This window comes from Aquarana catesbeiana, linkage group LG01 (genome assembly GCF_042186555.1).
Source record: "Aquarana catesbeiana isolate 2022-GZ linkage group LG01, ASM4218655v1, whole genome shotgun sequence".
NCBI lineage: Eukaryota > Metazoa > Chordata > Amphibia > Anura > Ranidae > Aquarana > Aquarana catesbeiana.
The window spans coordinates 166,395,080-166,418,077 of record NC_133324.1 but is presented as its reverse complement, the minus strand read 5'-3'; the positions used below and the strand labels follow the sequence as shown (position 1 = coordinate 166,418,077).

Here is a 22,998-nt window from a genome sequence, read left to right as displayed (position 1 = left end):
TGAATATACAGCATGGAGGGGGGGAGGGGTAAATCTGTACTGTATAAATGTACTGCCTCTGGTCATGGTTAAATTATTCATCAGTTACCATGGCCAGTGGCATTAAATTAATAATTGACCAGTGGCATTAAATTAATATTAATGCCAGGCATTAATATTAATTTAATGCCACTGGTCAATTATTAATTTAATGCCACTGGCCATGGTAACTGATGAATAATTTAACCATGACCAGTGGCAGTACATTTATACAGTACAGATTTACCCCTCCCCCCCTCCCCCCGCCATGCTGCATATTCAGTTACTAAAAGTAACTGAATATGCAGCATGGTGGGGGGAGGGGGGGGGGGTAAATCTGTATTGTAAATGTACTGCCATTGGTGATGGTTAAATTATAAAGTAACTGAATATGCAGCATGGTGGGGGGAGGGGGGGAGGGGTTAATCTGTACTGTAAATGTACTGCCACTGGACATGGTTAAATTATTCATCCATCAGTTACCATGACCAGTGGCATTAAATTAATAATTGATCAGTGGCATTAAATTAATATTAACCACTTACCAACCGGCCCATAGCCGAATGACGGCTGCAGGGCGGTTGGATAACTCTGGGAGGACGTACTATGACGTCCTCCCAGAATTCCCCTCTCGCGCGCCCCCTGGGGCGCACACCCGAACACATCCGTGACCACGCATCACGGATCCTGGTAAATGACCGCTGATCGCGGCCGTTTACCATGTGATCTCGCCGTCAAATGACGCCGTCTGATGACGCCGGTTCCTCTCCTCCCCTCCTGTGTACTGATCGGTACACAGTGAGCGGGGAGGGGGATGGATGGATGTCTGCAGCGCTGTGGGCTGTATGTGTAGTGCCCACAGCGCTGCACAGAGACATCCATCCATCCATGCTCAGCCATCCCTCACTACTATGCAATGCTGTGCAATACTCTGCAATACCCCCACACTACTCTGCAATACTCTGCAATGCCACCACAATACTCTGCAATGCTGTGCAATACTCTGCAATGCCCCCACAATACTCTGCAATGCTGTGCAATACTCTGCAATACCCCCACAATACTCTGCAATGCTGTGCAATACTCTGTAATGCCCCCACAATACTCTGCAATGCTGTGCAATACTCTGCAATGCCCCCACAATACTCTGCAATGCTGTGCAATACTCTGCAATGCCCCCACAATACTCTGCAATGCTGTGCAATACTCTGCAATGCCCCCACAATACTCTGCAATGCTGTGCAATACTCTGCAATGCCCCCACAATATTCTGCAATGCTGTGCAATACTCTGCAATGCTGTGCAATACTCTGCAATGCTGTGCAATACTCTGCAATGCCCCCACAATACTCTGCAATGCTGTGCAATACAACAGTTTATATACTGTTTTTGTGTGTGTTTGAAAAATTAAAGTGGGCCGGTCTGGATGAAGTCCAGGGCCAAATTTTTGTCCCAGTCCAGCCCTGCTCAGACTTGTGCCAGGTAAGGGATTAAAAGTCATAAAGAAAGAGGGGGCAGCATGACAGACAAGCATCTAGCATTTTTAGTAGGAGGTTAGGAACTGTGACCTCCAAGCTTTACAACTATAGCGAGAGCAGGACAGACAGTTAGGAAGTACTCAGTATGGACCAGAATGTATGCTGAAAAGTCAGCGACATCTTTAGGAACAACTCTCATTCACAGTTATTTATATCTACTAGCTGCAAAGCATACAAAGTATGTGTGCCCTTTATTCATGACGCCTGTGCTTTTACTACGATAGGGTCCAAACTCAATTTGTCACACTTCTTTTTAAGCTTTCATAAGTTTCGCAATTTAGTTACAAAGTCTTCAGTGACCTTTTGAATTTTCTGTTGCAGAACCATAGTTTTTTATTTTTTGGTTTACAAAAGGTCATCAAGGCACACTTTAAATCTTGTGCGGCAACGTCTAAACCAGATTTCTGATTTTGGCTGCTGTCAAGCTGTGACAGTGAAAAGGACTCAGAAAAGGAAAGGTTGCAGGTTTGTGAAAGCGGAGTTGTAGAAAATTGAAAAAAGGCCATTGTAACAATCAGTGTGACTCTGCTGATAGCGGCTAATTGGCTTGGAGGGTGCTATGGCTGGAGCAATGAGACTGATGATCGATACCTGAGGCAAAGCTAAAGTCTGAACTGGATGTCAAAGCATTAGTACAGACAAACTGAGATAGCAGAGCATTCAGTGTCATCAGTACATGGTGGATTGCTTTCTGCAAGATGCCGATCTTGGAAGTGCCCTATTTTTATTATAGTCCTAGATTTAACGAACAGAGCCCTCTGTATTGAATTGTATTGTAATTGTACTGTCTGCCCACATGTTGTAAAGCGCTCTGCAAACTGTTGGCGCTATATAAATCCTGTATAATTTGGTCTGGTGACGAGAATAGAACTGTGGGACAGAACAACTAGCCAGAGCAAGGCCATTGAAACTGCCCAGCTGTAAACAGCAAAACAGTACAGAGGTAGCAAACAAGTGAAGACTGGAAACAAGACAAAGACATAACCAGGGTAACAGGGTGCAGGGACATAGAAGAACCCCATGAGAGATGGTTGCAAAACAAGGGTATATTTTTATCTTGTTAAAGTAATCTTCACCAATATAGAAACAATCTATACAATAAACCTACCTTAAGCTTCTCAAAAAATCCTGTGAACTTTCTTGTACACCTTTGGCGGCATATCTAGAAAAAAACATATTTACTATGAAGATAAATATACTGATTAAATTATGACCGGTGGGAGCATACAAACTTTAGCTCGCCATACATCAATAGAATTCTCTTGCTCAGCCTGCAAGCTGAATGATAGATTCCTCCATCTATACAAACAGCGTGGATAGACAAAACCACCCCGCTTGGTTATTTTATTCTGAAAGCATCAAATGCTGATTGACTGCAGTCGTTGTTTGGACAACAATATTTCAGCCAGCTCCTTCGACAAAAGTCAATTGAGTAATTGACTTTTGTTGAACCATCTAAGACAGGCCATACATGGAGCAAATTTCTTTCCTGCAACCATGGGTTGACAGTGTTGACAGGGAAATCCCTCCCACCGAGCCATTGTATTCTCTCGGCAGGGGAAGCCACCCCCCCATGAGAAGACAGTGAATATTGCTAGCAGTTATAACAGCTGCTAGCAATATTTGCATGTAAAATATGGCATTCTGGTTGTACCCAAAGGGATCAATCATTTAGCCTGCTCATACATGGTTTATTTATTTTATTTCAGGTACTTGTATAGCGCCGTTAATTTACACAGCGCTTTACATATACATTGTACATTCACATCAGTCCCTGCCCTCAAGGAGCTTACAACCTAAGGTCCCTAACACACATTCATACATACTAGGGACAATTTAGACAGGATCCAATTAACCTACCAGCATGTCTTTGGAGTGTGGGAGGAAACCGGAGTACCCGGAGGAAACCCACGCAGGCACAGGGAGAACATGCAAACTCCAGGCAGATGGTGTCGTGGTTGGGATTCGAACCAGCGACCCTTTTTTGAATCTTTTCCAGTTCTTGCTGAACCGGACAAGATTCAAACTGTCTATGGCCAGCCTAAACCACCACATAATTTCAGCTGATTCCTCTGTGTGGGACCAACTTTACCTTACTAATACAAAAAAGTGCAGGCAAGAAAACAACCATAATTTACTTGTAATAATTGTGCTGAGAACTAGCAAGTGATAAGCTGAACTCCAGGCAAATATAAAAGACACAAATGGCAGCACAGTGGCTCCATGGATAGCACATCTGCCTTGCAGCACTGGGGATCTCAGTTTGAATCCCAACCAGTATACTATCGTCCTGAATTTTGCATGTTCGTTGTGTGTTTACATGGGTTTTTCTGCTGAGTTCTCTGGTTTCCTCCCACAAAGGCATGCTGGTGGGTTAATCGACTCCTGCCTATATTGGACATAGTTTGTATGTTCATGTGAGATAGGGACCTCCGTGAGGGCAGGAACTGAAGTGAATAAATTGTAGTGCTACACAATTTGCTGGCACTGTATAAATACCTGTAATAAATAAGTTAAGGCAGCTGTGCATTTATTAAAGGTATTTTTTTTAGTGCAACTACTGTAATTACTGTATCTCAAGTTAACTTGAAATCAACTTCTTGCAATCTCCATAAACAGCAGTGGTTTGGAAGAGGAAGAAGTACTATGAGCCAATCAGGTGTGCTAGAAGGAAAGAGGAGAATGAACATGGGTATAACCTCATCAGTCTGCTGCTGTTCTTTCACTTTCTAGATGGATGGGATGAAGAATGGACACCACTGTGTTCCCTAACTGTAATGAAATCATGCACCAGACTTTGCTTTGTAAGTCTTAAAAATGGATGGGGAGAATTGCAAAGCAGACCCTTTATATGTATTTAATTTGTGAATTTAGCGGTTTGACTGATTCTGATTGTTAAAAGCAAACCCTCAATTTCTTTTCTCTACTCTTATATATGATCTCCTAGGTGTAGCTAGTAGATGTTAGACACATTCAAGTGGACTTGTTTAGTAATAATAAAGACATTTTACTACTCATGTATGTGACTTCCAAGCCACTGAAGGCTTATCAATGCAGAACAAGTTAGGCTCGGTTCACACTAGGACGACTTGGGATCCGACTTGTAAGCCCTCAAGTCGCCCCAGAAAGAGATTCACATTACAGTGAATGGGAGCGTCTTAATAGACACTACTGAAGTCGCTCCGACTTCAGAGCGTACTCCCTGTACTACTTGGATTCGACTTGGTAGGCGACCTGTACCATAGAAATCAATGGAAGTCGCCTCCAAGTCGGATCTCTCTCTACAGTCAAGCGACTTTTCAGGGAAAAAATTTAGTTTGCCCAGGCAAACCCCTCCCTCCCAGAGAGCTGATTATCCTGTGATTGGCCACAGCCAAAGTCGCCTGTCCTGGAGGCGACTTCAAGTCGCGTTGTAATTTGCTTAAAGTCGCGCTGAAGTCACGCTGAAGTCGCGCTGAAGCCGCGTTGAAGTCGCCGTATAAAGTCGCGCTGAAATCGTGTTGCCCCTGTGTGAACCGAGCCTAAGTCTCACATTTTGAGTAATTCTACTTTACTCACCTGTGCCATGCAAAATCGTTTCCAGATGGAACTTTTTAGCTCTGCAATCTGTTCTTCAGTCATTTCCCTTGAAATGTTTTCAATTGGATCCTGTAAGATGATTACGTTTTTTATGACCACCATAAAATATTAATTTTGAAGCCGCTAGAGCCATCATACATCCAAATCATGTACAGGACATAGCTAGCTACATAGGACAATGATTAAACAGTGATCAAGCCACCAAGTTGAGCCACTGTTGTTATCTCTACACCTGAAGTGTTAAAACAGCAATCCTCCCATCATAGCCATCATCTTACAGGACATTCAGCTGTAACAATCATCTTTTAATCTTATAAACACACACAACACATTAAAAATATGATCATTGTATATTTTTGAGACCCTGTTCACATGGGAAACCTACACCCTGTTCGCATTTCCTTCACTTCAATCAAGACACACAGAAGTTGCAATTTGCAACTGGCGTCAATGTTAACGACACCCCAAAAATGATGCAACCAGATTGCATGGTACTTTTGCATCAGATTGCAGTACCATGCAGTCTGGTTGTAGTGCATTTCCAAAAGTAGTCCATTAACTACTTCTGCTGCGGTGCAGTGCAATTTGAGCCCATTCCAAATGAATCCGCTCCCCATGTGAATTGCCGTGTGAACCAGCCCTAAAAAAAAAAAAAAAAAAATACACTTGACTGAATAATACAGTTGTTTTTATCAGATAAAGGTAAATGTTTAAACCTAAGACACACTTATGAAACTGAGATGTGAAACACATGCATTACTTTCACTGCATTGCATAATCTTTACTAGTTTACATTCAGCATTTATATTCTAAAATCCACGGCTTTAGAAAAATTGGTGCTGGAAATGGTGAAAACTAATGCCGCGTACACACGGTCGGACTTTTCGTCTACAAAAGTCCAACGGACGCTGACGGACTAAAGCTGGCTGGTAATCCGATCGTGTGTGGGCTTCTCCGGACTTTCAACGGACTTTTTTAGCCTCAAATCCGACGGACTTTAGATTTGAAACATGCTTCAAATCTTTACGTCGTAAGTACGACGGACCCCGAAATCCGCTCGTCTGTGTGCTAGTCCGACGGACAAAAACCCATGCTAGGGCAGCTATTGGCTACTGGCTATGAACTTCCTTATTTTAGTCCGGTGTACGTCATCACGTACGAATCCGTCGGACTTTTGTGTGGTCGTGTGTAGGCAAGTCCGTTCGTAAGAAAGTCTGCCGCAAGTCCGCCGAAGGTACGTCGGAAGTCTGTTGGACAGGCTGTCGGACTTTTGTAGACGAAAAGTCCGACCGTGTGTACGCGGCATAAGAAACATGAAATACTGCACTTTCCTAGTAAGCCATTTATTTCAGCCCACTAGTGACTACGCTTTCATTAAAACTACAGTACATGGAAAATTAACCAAAGACAGGTTCACCAAGAATGATAGATGGGAAGCCTCTAAGGCCACATTCACACAGCCTAGTTACATGCGGCCACTGGATTCCAGAGGCAAGAATTTGTGGATTCTTGTGGTTGGAATGATTGGACCATGCAATTAGCAGCAGCTGCTCAGCCTATTTAAACTAATAGCAGGGCAGACAGAGGCTGCTGCTGTTCACATGTAGTTGCACACAGAACAGATAAATATAATTATGAATGGATGTGTGAGCCCGGACAAAGTCAGCTGCATCATGGCTCACACATCTGTCCCTAACCGCTCTGTGTACAGCTACACGAAAACAGTGGCAGCCGCTATCAGCCTGCCATTAGTTTAAATAGGTCGAACGTCCGCTGCTAATCGCATGCCCTGGTCATTTCACCCACAAGAATCCACAGATTCATGCCACTGGATTGCGTTGGTCGCATGTGACTGGCTATGTGAAAGAGCTCTTACACACCATGATAATAAATGCAACTTAGCAAACAGTGTTGATTTCGCCAATGAAAATATTTGTCATGATTTTGGTCAGCTGCAGGTTTTCAGTGACGAAAACTAAACAAAAATAAAACCTGAATTTAGTCAATTGACAAAAATCAATTCCAATTTTCATCAACGAATTAAAAACGGAACTAAAATGTGAGGGAGGGACATTTACCCACCTGAACTTCCGCTTTCCTTGGAGCTCTGCCTGTCTGTTAAAGCCCTCCCCTCCTCCAACAAGCTGGAAAACTTTTGCCACTTCTAGAACCCTCGGTTTCCAGAGGACAAAAATGCTACAAGTCTCATTTCCTGTGACCCTGAATCAGAATAGAACCTCCTGTACTTGAAGATGTTATGTAGAAAAGTATTAATCTTAATATTATTAATCTTTGCCTAATGGCCACTAAAAGACTGGCTAAGTCCGAAAATACTTTTCACATACTCGCACAGATCATACTTAGTCTATGGAAAAGGAATTTAAAAATAAATGGTCTATTCCAGTATTGGATCCTGGCATTTCTTTTTTTTTTTTTTTTTTTAAAGGTGTCATTTTTTATTGTTTTATACACAAACAAACAAATACATATGTATACATTTGAGCGAACATCGCTCAAATCGTAACGAAAACAAAAACAGTCTTCAGGTATCCAGTCAGTATACATAAAACGACTTGACAATTACATATCTAATCTGCTTGTTTTGATCCCAATGGAATCTAGCTATATGCATAAATTTAACATAATCTAATGTTACAATTTCATCCCACAGATCAGGGGGCAGGTGTTATGGTACGGTCTGAGCTAACCCAGGAATCCCAAATCCCATATGTCAACTTATACAAGGGGATAGCATGGTTAACAATAGTGAGCCAGAAGGTTATGGTAGGTGAGGATTGAGATTTCCAATGCATGGTTATTGATTTTTTTGGCATAAAACAGACTATACGTAGAAAGGTTTGTACATTCTTAGACATTCCTTCATCATCCATATATCCTAATAGGAATCGCAGGGGATTACATATATTAGGTACCTGAGTTATTGAGCTAATAAAGACCTCCGACTAGAATTTTCGAATTGGTGGACATTTCCACATTAAATGAAAGAATGTGCCATCAGCCGTGCCACACCAGGAAAAACAGAGAGGAGGGTATTCTATGCAGTCTATGAAGCAAGCAATGTGTAAAGTAGGACCTGTATAGCAATTTAGTTTGGATCACCTTGTCTCGGGATGACAGAGGCGACCTGGACAGGAAGCACCTCCTGCCAGATATCCTCTGTCAGCTCGGGTATGTCATGCCATTTACATTTAGTGGCGCAAAGCCTGTTGGTCGTGGTGTGGAGTAGATTTTTAAAGTATGTAGAGACAAGTTTTGTATGAGAGGGATCTGTTAATAAACGTTCAATCGGGGAAGGTTGGATATCTATGTTACGAAGGCCAAACTGTTGCGGCAGTGTGACGTATCTGTAAATATTGGAAATATGCTTTTGGGGGGGAGACCAAAGTCTCTTTGAAAGTCCGCAAAGGAGTGAAACATGTTATCTAGGAAGAGAAAATTCTTGCAGCCGTGGGTATTCGGTGAGTGCGTGGCTCGTGAGTCAGATGGCAATAGCTTAGAGAGTTTAAATATCCGTAGGGTCATGGCTAGAATAGTTGTACCCCCTCTTCCCCTGAGTGACATTCTATGTATGAGGTTCTGGAGAGATTCATAGTCGGTAAGGATTACTGTCTCCAAAGTAGTGGCCGCATTGTTGGCTTCGGGATAGAACCACCAATGTGCATGTGCCAGTTGCGAGGCCACATAATAGGTTTGAAGGCAAGGAAGTGCCAGACCCCCTTCCAGAATGGGTATTTGCAAGGTGTTTTTTGTGATCCAAACCGCTCCTCCCCTCCAGATAAAGTTAGTGAGGATGGAGTGTATCTCTTTGAATTTGGCTTTATTGATATAGATTGCTGAATTACTCAAAATATATAAGAAGCGCAGCAGAAAAATCATTTTAAAAATATTTATCCTACCTAGTAATGTTAAAGGAAGATTTGACCATCTTCAGTGTGTTCCTTAATCTACCAATAAGAGGGTCCAGATTAATTTTTACATATGAGGAGATAGGGTGCTGTATCAAAACCCACAGATAACGAAAAGAGTGGACGATCTGTAGTGGGCATGCGGGAGGCAACACTATAGAGGCTGTCTGGTCTATCATAAATAGGAGAGATTTGTCCCAGTTAACCTAGAAACCTGAGAAATGACCAAACCGCCGGATAGTATCCAGCAGGGCTGGGAGAGATGACTGGGGGTCTGCCAAATATATCAGCATGTCGTCTGCATAAAGGGATACCTTTTCTTCCAGACCCCCAATCGTCAATCCCACAATCGCCCCACTGGATAGTATAAGTGCTGCAAGGGGTTCTATTGCCAGTGCAAACAGTAATGGTGACAGAGGACACCCTTGTCTGGTACCTCTCCTTATTAGAAAGGGATCGGATATGGAAGCATTCACTCTAATGCTCTGTACACACGGTCGGATTTTCCGACGGAAAATGTGTGATAGGACCTTGTTGTCGGAAATTCCGACCGTGTGTAGGCTCCATCACACATTTTCCATCGGAATTTCTGACACACAAAGTTTAAAAGCAGGCTATAAAATTTTCCGACAACAAAATCCGTTGTCGGAAATTCCGATCGTGTGTACAGAAATCCGACGCACAAAGTGCCACGCATGCTCAGAATAAATTAAGAGACGAAAGCTATTGGCTACTGCCCCGTTTATAGTCCTGACGTACGTGTTTTACATCACCGCGTTTCCGACAACTTTGTGTGACCGTGTGTATGCAAGACAAGTTTGAGCCAACATCTGTCGGAAAAAATCCTAGGATTTTGTTGTCGGAATGTCCGATCAATGTCCGACCGTGTGTACGGGGCATTAGTCTAGCCGTAGGCTTATGATACAGTAGTTGTACCCATCTGATAAAGGCATTTCCAAATCCGAATTTAGCCAAGACTTCTAGTAGATATGGCCATTCGACCGAGTCGAAGGCCTTATGAGCATCCAGGGCCAAAACGGCCCGAGAGCCCATGGTATCATGAATCACCTGCATGTTATTAAAAAGCCTACGCAGATTGATGGAAGTCAATTGCCCTGGGATGAATCCAGTCTGATCTGCTCCAAAAAGAGTAGCAATGACTGTATTCAATCTCCAGGCAAGCACTTTGGCTAAAATCTTCACATCTGAGTTTATTAGCAAAATCAGTTGGTACGATTCGCAAAGAAGGTGGTCCTTATGGGGCTTAGGGATAAGGACAATCGACTCCGACATGGAGGGTGGCAACTGTTCCGTCTTTAGGGTGAAGTTATATACCCGAAGCAAGTGTGGGATCAGTAATTCTCTAAAATGCATGTCCCACTCTATGGGGAATCCATCTAGTCCCGGCGTTTTATTTTTGGCAAAGGACTGGATGGCCTCCCCTATTTCCTCAATCGTCAAGGGAGCTGACTCCCTTCTCCTGTGTAGAACCACCTTTTGTTGCAATTACAGCTGCAAGTATTTTTGAGTATCTCTACCAGCTTTCTTTCACTTTCTAAAGTGTGCAATTTTTGCCCATTCTTCTTTGCAAAATAGCTCAAGCTCTATCAGATTGGATGGAGAGTGTCTGTGAACAGCAAATTTCAAGTCTTTCCACAGATTCTCAATTGGATTTAGGTCTGGACTTTGACTGGGCCATTCTAACACCTGAATATGCTTTGATCAAAATCTTTCCATTGTAGCTCTGGCTATATGTTTAAGGTCGTTGTCCTGCTAGAAGGTGAACCTCCGCCCCAGTCTCAAGTCTTTTTGCAGACTCACAGGTTTTCTTCTAAGATTGTCCTGTATTTGGCTCTATTCATCTGCCCATCAACTCAACTCCCCACAACATGATGCTACCACCACCATGTTTCACGGTGGGGATGGTGTGTTCAGGGTGATGTGCAGTGTTAGTTTTCAGCTACACATGAGGTTTGCTTGTAGACCAAAACATTCAGTTTTGGTCTCATCTGACCAGAGCACCTTCTTCCACATGTTTGCTGTGTCCCCCCACATGGCTTCTCGCAAACTGCAAACTGAACTTCTTATGGCTTTCTTTCAACAATGGCTTTTTTCTTGCCACTCTTCCATAAAGGTCAGTTTTTTTATTTTTTATAACCTAACCCTGCTTTAAACTTCTCCACAACTTTATCTCTGACCTGTCTGGTGTGTTCCTTGGCCTTCATGATGCTGTTTGTTCACTAAGGTCCTCTAATAAACCTGAGAGCTTCACAGAACATCTGTATTTAAACTGAGATTCAATTCCACACATATGAACTCTATTTACCAATTAGGTGGCTTCTGAAGGCAATTGGTTCCACTAGATTTTAGTTAGGGGCATCAGAGTAAAGGGGGCTGAATACAAATGCACGGAACACTTTCAGATATTTGTTTACAAATTTGAAAACCATTTATCATTTTCCTTCCACTTCACAATTATGTGCCACTTTGTGCAGGTCTATCACATAAAATCCATCTATGTTTTTGGTTGTAACATGACAAAATGTGGAGAATTTCAAGGGGTATAAATACTTTTTCAAGGCACTGTATATGAGGATATGTTTTGTTCATTTTTCATTTTAGAGGTATACAACCTCTTTAACCACTTGCCGACCAGCTGCCGTCATTTTACTGCGGTAGGATGCCACGATCCCACGAGTCGTCGTAGTTGCACGTCTGCTCCTTTAAGCGGGATAGCAGGCGTGCGCTGCACTGTGGGGGTGCCGATGCTCGCGACCAGCGGTCGTGATGACCGCCGGCTACGAGTGGTCGCAGGCACGAGAGGCAGAACAGGGATGTGTGTGTGTAAACACACACACATTCCTGTTCTGAGAGGAGATGCCGATGGTGAGTTCCTAATAGCTAGGAGGTATGATGTCATCTCCTATAGTCAGTCCCCTCCCCCTACAGTTAGAACACACAGTCAGGGAACACAGTTAACCCCTTGATCACCCCCTAGTGTTAACCCTTTCAATGCCAGTGACATTTATACAGTAATCAGTGCATTTTTATAGCACTGATCGCTGTATAATTGTCAATCGTCCCAAAAATGTGTCAAAAGTGACCGATGTGTCCGACATAACGTCTCAGTCACGATAAAAATCGCAGATCGCCGCCATTACTAGTAAAAAAAAATAATAATAAAAATGCCATAAATCTATCCCCTATTTTGTAGACTCTATAACTTTTGCGCAAACCAATCAATATAGGCTTATTGCAATTTTTATTACCAAAAATATGTAGAAGAATACATATCGGCCTAAACTGAGAAAAAAATTAGCTTTTTAAAAAAAAAAAAAATGGTGATATTTATTATAGCAAAAGGTACAAAATATTGTTTTTTTTCAAAATTGTCACTCTTTTTTTGTTTATAGCGCAAACAATAAAAACCGCAGAGATGATCAAAGATTACCAAAACGAAAGCTCTATTTGTGGGAAAAAAGGGACGTCAATTTTGTTTGGGTACAGCGGCGCACGACCGCGCAATTGTCAGTTAAAGCGACGCAGTACCGTATCGCAAAAAGTGCTCTGGTCATTTAGCAGCCAAATCTTCCGGGGCTGAAGTGGTTAAGAAAAAGGTTCTTTCTTTTCCTATCAAAGCCCATAACACTAGAGCTGTTGGTGTCTCCTGGGCTTTTGAGCATTAGGTATTTGTTTCCCAGATTTGCAAGGCTGCCACCAGGTCCTTTGTTTATCCTCTTGCCGCCGAGCATACGCAGATGTGCGGCCTCGGCTTTAGGGGGTTATACCGGGATGATGCCCGCAGCTGCAAGCATCATCCTGGTACCGTTTTTTAGAGCGGGCGATCGGCTATCCAGGGATAACAACTAGAAGCCGCTCGGTTGTTATCCCGGAGGAGCGGGATAACAACCGTGCGCCGCCTTCCGCCACACTTACCTGGGCCCCCCGTCCCACCGGAAGACCCGATTCTCGATCCGCAAATTCCGGCGGCTAGAGACAGATTGGCACAAAGCTATACAGTATTCAGAATCGTCGTTTTCGGCAATCTGAATACTTTGAAGTGCAAAGGAGGGATCGGGTGTCCAAACACACAATGTAAAAAAATAAAAATAAATGAAATTTAAAAAAATAAATAAATAAAAAATTTTAAAGCGCCCCCGTCCCCGCGAAGCAAAGAAAATGCATACGGAAGTCGCGCCCACATATGTAAACGGTGTTCAAATCACACATGTGAGATATCGCTGCGATCATCAGAGCAAGAGCAATAATTCTAGCACTAGACCTCCCCTGTAACTTTAACCTGGTAACCGTTATTTTTTTTAAAATGTCGCCTATGGAGATTTTTAGGTACTGTAGTTTGTCGCCATTCCCCAAGTGTGCGCAATTTTAAAGCGTGACATGTTTGGTATCTATTTACTTGGCGTAACATCATCTTTCACATTAAACAAAAAAATTGGGCTAACTTTACTGTTTCATTTTTTTTAAATTCATGAAAGTGTCTTTTTCCACAAAAAAGTTGCGTTTACAAGACAGCTGCACAAATACCGTGTGACATAAAATATTGCAACAATCGCCATTTTATTCTCTAGATTCTCTGCTAAAAAATATACATAATGTTTGGGGGTTCCAAGTAATTTTCTAGCAAAAAATACAGATTTTAACTTGTAAACACCAAATGTCAGAAATAGGCTTAGCCATGAAAGGGTTAAATATTCTCCACGTTCTACTAGGTGGACATTCATGCCTTAGCTGATACAAGCATTGGTTCAGTATCCTTAAACTCCTGTTTTTCTTGTGGGCCTGTTGGCAGTTCTAGTTGCTATGATGTAGCGCTCACCCCCCACCCCCCCACCCCCCAGTTTTATTGTATGTGTAAAGCTGCCCATACATGGATCGAAATTTGTCCGGTCCAGCAAGGAATAATGAGGACCCCAAATCTCTCAGACACTCCTAATTAGTGCTGGGGGGGGGGGTCTTCTTGTGAAATTCGGGATACTCAATGTTCCCTGATTTGATCTGGAAAGATTGTGACATTACTGTTAAATGGGACAGCAAAATAAATGGCATGAGCCATTTTAAAGAAAATACTGCTCAACAGGGATTTTAGAAAACTCTTATTTCCCAAAATATATTTTTGGAAATACTCTTTAGCTTTGGACTGTGATTTATTTTTACAATGACTTGTACAGGAGGGATAAAGTTACCACAGACCTGAAAATATAGCAGACAATGGGTCTGTCTGTTCACTTCAGTGACTGCACCATGGAAAGAACATAGAGAGTCTTACTGTATTGCAGTTGGACACTTTTAAGACAACCGGTGTAATTTTAAGTATGTTTTGACATAACCTAAAAGGAACGAAGTGAGGGAGCAGTTGTCATTCGGTCGGGAAGGTTAAAGCATTGTCTGAAGTTCTAACTCTTTCTACTTTACTTTGTTTTTCTTTTGTATGAGTCCCGGTTGAAGACATTTACAATCACTTGCAGTCCTGACAGGCAAGGAAATCTTTCCAATAGGGGCAAAAGTCTGAAAGAGACTGAAGTTGTGACTTAAATTGTTCTTCCTTCTGATGCAGTGAAACAGGCAATATAAGGATGGTGAAAGAAAAAGAAAATATTTTGCCAGGTTTATACTGTATCATTTACAGACTATAGAAACTAGGTTTCATTAATGCACAACTCCCACTCAAAGGTCGTGTTCATGGAGCTTACAATCCAAAGGGAGGGGGAGGTGGTACAAAAGGTGATAGCTGCAGAGGATGATTCGATGGAGGTAACCTAAATACAGTTGTTAGGTGAAGGTAGGGTAGGCTTCCGTAAATAAATGAGTTCTCAAGGATCATGGTCCAACAATGGAGTCTTGGGGTCCCCCAACTGAAAGAAGAAGGAGTGGAGGAGTTGGTGTTGTATGTGACGCTGAACGTGCGCTGGGATAGGTTAGAGGTGAACCAGGAAAGAGGATGGCTGTGGAGGCCAAGGGAGTAGATTTTATTGAGGAGGAGCGGGTTGTTGACTGTGTCAAAGGCAGTGGAAAGGTCTAATAGGGCGTACACACGGTCGGACTTTGTTCGGACATTCCGACAACAAAATCCTAGGATTTTTTCCGACGGATGTTGGCTCAAACTTGTCTTGCATACACACGGTCACACAAAGTTGTCGGAAAATCCGATCGTTCTAAACGCGGTGACGTAAAACATGTACGTCGGGACTATAAACGGGGCAGTGGCCAATAGCTTTCATCTCTTTATTTATTCTGAGCATGCGTGGCACTTTGTCCGTCGGATTTGTGTACACACGATCGGAATTTCCGACAACGGATTTTGTTGTCGGAAAATTTTATCTCCTGCTCTCCAACTTTGTGTGTCGGAAAATTCGATGGAAAATGTCCGATGGAGCCCACACACGGTTGGAATTTCTGACAACACGCTCCGATCGGACATTTTCCATCAGAAAATCCGACCGTGTGTACGGGCCATTATACTAGGAGTATGGAGTAATAGCCATTGGTTTCAGGTCATTAGTGAGTTTTAGTAGGGCAGTTTCAGTGGAATGTTTTTGGGCGGAAGCCAGATTGTAGGGGACCGAGAAGGTTGTTGTCATTGAGGAAGCAGCTTATATGGTTGTGGACAAGATGTTCAAGAAGCTTAGAGGCAAACGAGAGCAGGGATGTGGGTATTCAACCAGTTATTTTTAGTACGTTATTTAACCAGTGCATGTTTGAGTGGCAAAGGAAAGATGCCGGTGGAGAAGGAGAGGTTGAAGATGTGGGTTAGAGAGTTTAGGAAAGGGGGCTGTAGTAATCGAAGGGGGTACAGGGTCCAGGGGAGAGGTAGTGATGTGGGTTGCAGAAAGGAGTTTGGCAACTTCCTCAGTGGTAAGGGTCAAAGTAAGAAAGTATTGAGTGCGGTGTTAGACCTGGTATGTTGTTGAAGGAGAAAGTTAGACACTGGAGATCTCATTACGAATTTTGTCGATTTTGTTCTTGAAATGACTGGCAATCTCCTGGGCAGTAAGTTAGTGGGTGGAGCCAGTGGCGGTGAATTAAGGAAGTAAGGGTAGAAAAAAACTTGACGAGGACTGGGTGAGGGGGTTTTGATGATGTAAGAGACCTGAAAGGTCTAGGTGTACAAATAACAAAACTTTAGAAAGCTATTATGTCTCCTCAACTAGTTTAACCCCTTGCCGACCGCCCCACGTACATTTACTGCGGGGCGGAGGCTTCTGTGCGCAGAATCACGTACAGGTACGCTATTCTGCACTTCTGGGTCTGGGGCGCGCACCGCCAGCAACCCGATCCCGCTGTGATTAGCCACAGCGGGAGACAATTATCGGGTCCGGCGGACCCGATGTCCGCTGGGACCCACCGATCGTACTCGAGAGAAGCAAAACGGCAGTCTGCCTATGTAAACAAGGCAGAACGATGTTCTGTTAGTAGGGAAGATAGCGATCCTGTGTTTCTGCTAAGCAGGAACACTGATCTCTGTCTTCCCATAGTTAAAGCACACAGTTAGCAAGCACTCCCTAGGGACACATTTAACCCTTTGATCACCCCTGATGTTAATCCCTTCTCTGACTGTCATTAGTACAGTGACAGTGCATATTTTTTAGCACCAATCACTAAATTTGTGCCATCGGTCCCCAAAAAAGTATCAAAAGTTAGTCACTTAGTGTCCGATTTGTCCCCCGCATTGTTGCTGTCCCGCTATAATTCGCCGCCATTACTAGTAAAAAAAAATAAAAATAAATAAAAGTTCCATAAAAATATCCCATAGTTTGTAGATGCTAAAACTTTTGCGCAAACCAATCAATATACCATTATTGGGATTTTTTTTTTTTTTTTTTTTTTTTTACAAAAAACATGTAGCAGAATACATATTGGCCTAAATTGATAAAGAAATCAGATTTTTTACATTTTTTTATTGGATGTGTTTTATAGCAGAAAGTAAAAAATATTGTTTTTTTTTTTTTTTTAATTGTCAGTCTTATTTTATTTATAGTGCAAAAAATGAAAACCACAGGAGGTGATCAAATACCACCAAAAGAAAGCTCTATTTGTGGGGAAAAAAAGGCATCAATTTTATTTGGGTACAGAGTCGCACGAGCGCACAATTATCAGTTAAAGTAACGCAGTGCCGTATCGCAAAAAATGCCTGGTCATGAAGGGGAGTAAACCTTCTGGAGTTAAAGTGGTACTAAACCCAAAACCAAAAATGTAATATATTGCAGCTTACCAATGATTAAATGTCATGGCTGCATCAGTGTTCTTTTGTTAGGCTTTCACCTATGTTTTCACCTGGTGATCTGGCCAGTAGCACACTGCCTGTATTAGTATCCCTACACTTTAGAATATGGAGTAAGAGATACATCCTTGCACAGCAGCTTTGTCAGTCTGGGGGAGGTTAGAGTTAGATGCACTAACATACTTAAATACACTAAACAAAATAGGCCATACACTTTATAAGCAGTTACAGCAACAGTTTTTTTCCATTTGGTTTAAAGGTGTTCCTTAAATAAGTAAAAGAAAATCATTGTAAGCACCCTTGTCAGGGTTAAATGGTTTGTCTCAACCCTCCTAACTGCTACATCTGCAGGACAGCTTGTTCTATTGAAAAAACACAGATTTACTGGCAAGATCACCAAGTAAAAATAAAGAAAAGTAAGCTTAACAAAAAACCCAATGCTCCAACCAACCACACCTAAGAATTGGTAAATATTGACTTCTGTGTTTAATACTACTTTAAGAGCTTGTTCCCACTATGTAAGTTGAGCTGCCTTGCTCACACTAAAATGCTTTGTTGAGCTGAGTTGCGGTGTATTATACAAAAAAGGCAGACATGCTGCCCTTTTACACAACCCACCTCGCCACATGCCACTGCACCACATCGTAATGCTTTTTTCTTTAGCTGCAGGCTGCTGTGAACAAACCCCAAGGAAGTCTTTCAGTACTGCACATTATACAGAAGCCTTCATGGAGTCAAATTTTTTTTCCTCCAACAGTCCAATAATACAGCCTCTGATATCTGTCAAGTCTCCGATACTGGTGGTGGGGATAATGCCAGGTTGGAGCAAAAGTTGATGTATATACAGAGAACAACATACACGTGGGAACCAGGGTCCCCTGGTTATAGATTAATCTTTCAATGTTTTCATTACTTCTAAGATTTACCTTAAAGTGGACGTAAAACCGACAAAAAATGTTTTAATTAAGGCTTGCACCTTGTACAGTATAGGATTTCATGTCATCTGTGCCACAAATAGTTAATCCAGCTCTGAGCAGTCCTCTTATCTTTTTTCAGTAAAATAAAAATGGTCAGACAGAGAAATAGATGTCCATTTCTCCCCCTTGCTGTGAGTGACAGTCGATTTACATATCTCATGCACAAGCCTGAGAGACATTCAGTGTACTTCAGATCCCCTCCTCCTTTCTTCTCCAGCTCTCCCAGGATTGGCTGCTCCACACCTCAGCATGATTGGGCAGGCTGAAGTCACGTGATGACTTTCCTGGGTTTTGACTGGATGTTAGTGATCATGGGCATAATCCACAAGACCAGCAGAAGTTCAGTGTAAGAAATATCAACGCCTGGCCAAGGGGAGTGTAGAGGTAGGTGGGGAGTCTACTGACATCACGACTCCACCCACGAGCCACGGACAACAGACCCGCCCACAGAATCTGCAGTTTTTCGGGTCTCATAACAGACAGAGGGGAGACATTTGACAGGTAAGGATACATGCAGGAGGCACGTAGATCCTTATAGATAACCACTAGGGCAGAGGTTTAGAAAGGGTGAGAGTGGGTTTACATCCACTTTAATTACAGCTGTCGTTTGCTTGTAAACATGCCCAAGAAGTGCAGGCCGATGGTGTCTTGTGCTTGCAGCACAGAACAATGTTTACCTTCTTGTTTTTAGCAACTTAATTGTAATGTCACAGCATGACATATTCATTTCTATGCACCACAGCTCAACTGCGGTGCACAAAAACACAGAGACAGATGTACTTTTGGGTGAGCTGCGGTGAGGAACAGAAAAAATGCTAACATTTTGCAGATTTCTGCACTGCACCATATCTCACATGAAGACTAAGTTCAAATGTGAAAAAAGCACAGACATGAGGTTTGCTAACGAGAAAACCAAAGGTCTCTGCACAATTGTGAACAAGCCCTAAGTTTTCTAACAGAACTACTTTCTTGTTTACTGTGCTCTTTTGTCAAAGGAAATTGTAAGATCATATTTCACATAAAGAATTAGAGTTAATATTACCTCTAGAAGATATTCTCCAAGGTAAAGCACTGAGTAATATGGAGCATTGGAACTCTTTTCTTTGTCATTCAAAAAGCTTTTATTATTGGTAAAAACATGCGTGACTCCTCCCTCCGGATTCTGTGCATCGCACACAGTTGCTTGTCCAGCCGTGAGAACTCTGTTAAAGCAACAATAACATGACTCAGTCAACTATGAAATCTGACAATTTTATATTGCACCAGTACATATGTTACACATGCATTGTTTGTTTCCCTTGAAATAAATTTTGTCCATTCCTTACTCCATAGCTAGGAGCTGCTCTGTACAGTTAGCCCCACCTTCCTTCAGTGTGTCTTTATTTCTATTCAGGGCCCATGTACTTGCCCCTTACCCCTTGATTTTTTGACCTGATGTTCATCTATCAAGATCTGCACAAGTATTTGATTAAAGCTTTCTACTATCTGCAAGATGACATTTGGATGACATGGAGTCACTGTCTGTCAATTCTACTGAGACTATAAGTCACTAACTAGTATCAGAGCCAGATACACACAGGTTACATATGCCGCGATCATTAGAGTGAGAGCAATAATTCTAGCACTAGACCTCCTCTGTAACTCTAAACATGTAACCTGTAAACATTTTTAAAGCGTCACATATGGAGATTTTTAAGTACTGTTTGGAGCCATTCCACAAGTGTGCGCAATTTTAAAGTGTGACATGTTAGGTATCTATTTACTCGGAGTAACATCCTCTTTTATAGTATACTAAAAAAAAATAATCGGGCTAAAGTGTTTTTTTATTCATGAAACAGTTTCTTTCCAAAAAAAAGTGTTTGAAAAATTTTTGCACAAACACTATGTAACATAAACAGTTGCAACGACCACCATTTTCTTTATTATATATAATATTTGGGGGTTCTGAGTAATTTTCTAGCAAAAAAATTATGATTTTTACATAAGAGGAGAGAAATTTCAGAATTGGCCTCAGTGGCAAGAGGTTAATTACCATAAGTAAGTAATATACAAATAATCATGATATATTGTTTTTAACCACTTCCCGTCATACGACGTCCTGGATTTTGAGTGGGGATATCTGAAAGATGCCTGCAGCTACAGGCATCATCCAGATATCATCTTTTTCAGCCAGCGATTCTGTGCACCGTAAGAACAATCATAGCAGCAGTTCAGCCACTTCATCGTTCTTACAGGCAGCAGGAGGGGACGTGCTTCCACCGGCTTGCCCCGGAAAGCCGGAGAACGAATTGGTCGCCGCCGGAAGTTGAGCATAGAGATTTCCTATTTCCAGTTATCTCTATGACCCTCAGAGGCTCAACGCTGGAGACGCGGCTGGAAAGGCAGAAAGAGGTTTGTTTTTTTTTAATCTCAGCCTTTCCAGCCTGGAGAAGAGATGTGGGATCTTGTTGAGGACCTGTCACGCACTATTCTTATTACAAGGGATGTTTACATTCCCTGTAATAAGAAAAAAAAAACATCAAAAATAATTTTTTTCAGAGAAAGTGTAAAAAAAAAAAAAAGAAAAATTAAAAAGCCCCCTGTCCCTGCGTACAGAAGTGAATGCATACACATGTCATGCTCACATATGTAAACGGCGTTTAGATCACATATGTGAGGTGTCGCCGTGTGCATTAGAGCAAAAGCAACAATTCTAGCCCAAGACCTCCTCTGTAACTCTAAACAGGTAACCTGTAAAAAAAAAAAAATTTAAAGTGTCACCAATGGAGATTTGTAAGTACCAAAGTTTGGCACCATTCCACAAGTGTGAGCAATTTTAAAGCATGATATGTTAGGTAACCATTTACTTGGCGTAACATTATCTTTCACATTGTACAAATAAAATGGGCAAACTTTACTGTTTTGTTTTTTTAATTCATGAACCTTTTTTTTTCCCAAAAAAATGTGTTTGTAAAATCGCTGCACAAATACAGTGCGACATAAAAAGTTGCAACGACCGTCATTTTATTCCCTAGGGTTCCTGCTAAAAAAACACCCTAATGCATTTTGAGGGTATTCCTCTTCCCCAGAAGACCTGGTCTGTGTGTAAAAATAAAATAAAAAAATATATTATATATATATATATATATATATATATATATATATATATATTAGATAGAGATGACTGAATGAGTGGTGTAGAGCTGGATAAGTGGTATGACCTTACAGGCGGATTCTCCTTCACTGGAGCAATTATCCTTCTACATCATAGCGCTCTCAACACTGTAGGGGGTATATAAAGATCAAGTTGTCTGTTTGTGGTTGCACCACCTGGATCCGGCTTGCACGTCACACGGCCGCATTGTGCAGCCGCTCACCTCTGCCCCTCCGAGCACCCATACGATGAGCGCTAACGCCGCTGAGTGCCACACAGCTACAACATAACAAAGGACTCTGCACAGCCCCACTATAGGTGGACCGTCTGGATAGCTCAGTAACGACCTGGACATCTAGTCACGGACCATAATACGAGAGAGAGGCTGCAACACCAGGATTAACTATTGGGTCTCCAAGACCAACAACAGACAACTTGATCTTTATATACCCCCCTATAGAGTTGAGAGCGCTGTGATGTAGAAGGATAACTGCTCCAGCGAAGGAGAATCCGTCCGTAAGGTCATACCACTTATCCAGCTTTTTTATATCTATATATACAGTAAATATATAATTTAACAAAAACAGACCTGTTCTTTTAAGGCTCTGAAGAAAAGGAATACCCTCGAAACGCGTTAGCTGACCATTCATTTTTTATCCCTTGCATGGGCATAATTTTTTACTATTCTATCAAGTGTTATCATTATTATTGTTATGTATCCACATTCATGAATACGTAGTATTTCTTTTTGTATATATAAACTTTCTTTCAAGGACTCATGCATCAGGCCACATGCCTTCCTCTTCTTTTCTTTACATATAGCATAATAATATATGATTGAGCTTGATTAAAACAGTACCTTTTCATCAACAGAAGATTCTCATTTTCCCTCTTAACGGTGTGAGGAAAAACATGGGATTATGGTTAAATCTTAGGCCCCTTTCACACGATAGACCTGCTCGGATTCGCCTGTCCGACAAGATCCGCTGAAAACAGACGGATGGCAATACGTTCCCCATCTGTCCAGCGGATTGGATAAAAACGGACATGCTGTCCGTTTTCATCCGATCTTCCCATAGAGATCAGTGGGGCTCTGACAGGATCCGTCCCTGCACAGTGAGCAGAAATGGACCTGTCAACCGCCTGCTCAATGGGGTTCAACAGATTGATCTCCCGCTGAGTGGATCCGCTCCATGTGAAAGGGGCCTTATACACATAAACCCAAGTTTTTTCCTTCTAGTTAAGAGGGCTGGGCTGGAAGGGAGCATGTGTCTTTTAGATACACGCCCCCTTCTATGACACTGCAGTGAAAGCAGAGCCTCCACTGTGGCATTTTTTGGGACAGTTGGGGCCAATGGTGCTTTTTTACCATTGGTCCAAGGCTCCAAGCTGTTTATTGAGCTCAGTGCCCCTGACAAGAAGTGAGAGGCACTGTGAGCTCACGCTCTCAGTCTGCTGCAAACAGTGTATGCCAGCTTGCATTTAAACTGGCCACTCTATATGTAGCTCCTGACAGGCTGCACAAGGAGCCCCATGTCTGTCTTCGGAAATTGTTAATATTGTGTGATGTGTGTTAATACAAAACCTA

At 42.1% G+C, this 22,998-nt stretch overlaps 1 protein-coding gene across 1 annotated transcript in view; it reads right to left on the bottom strand.

The window, feature by feature from the left end:
• SLF1 (SMC5-SMC6 complex localization factor 1) overlaps nt 1-22,998 on the bottom strand; it is a 227,738-nt gene that overhangs the window by 150,487 nt on the left and 54,253 nt on the right. The window contains exons 5-7 of the mRNA XM_073624518.1: nt 19,320-19,479; nt 5,115-5,204; nt 2,665-2,718 (exon numbers count right to left, since the gene is read on the bottom strand). Of these exons, the coding sequence (XP_073480619.1) occupies nt 2,665-2,718; nt 5,115-5,204; nt 19,320-19,479 (304 nt within the window). The remainder of the gene's footprint in view (nt 1-2,664; nt 2,719-5,114; nt 5,205-19,319; nt 19,480-22,998) is intronic.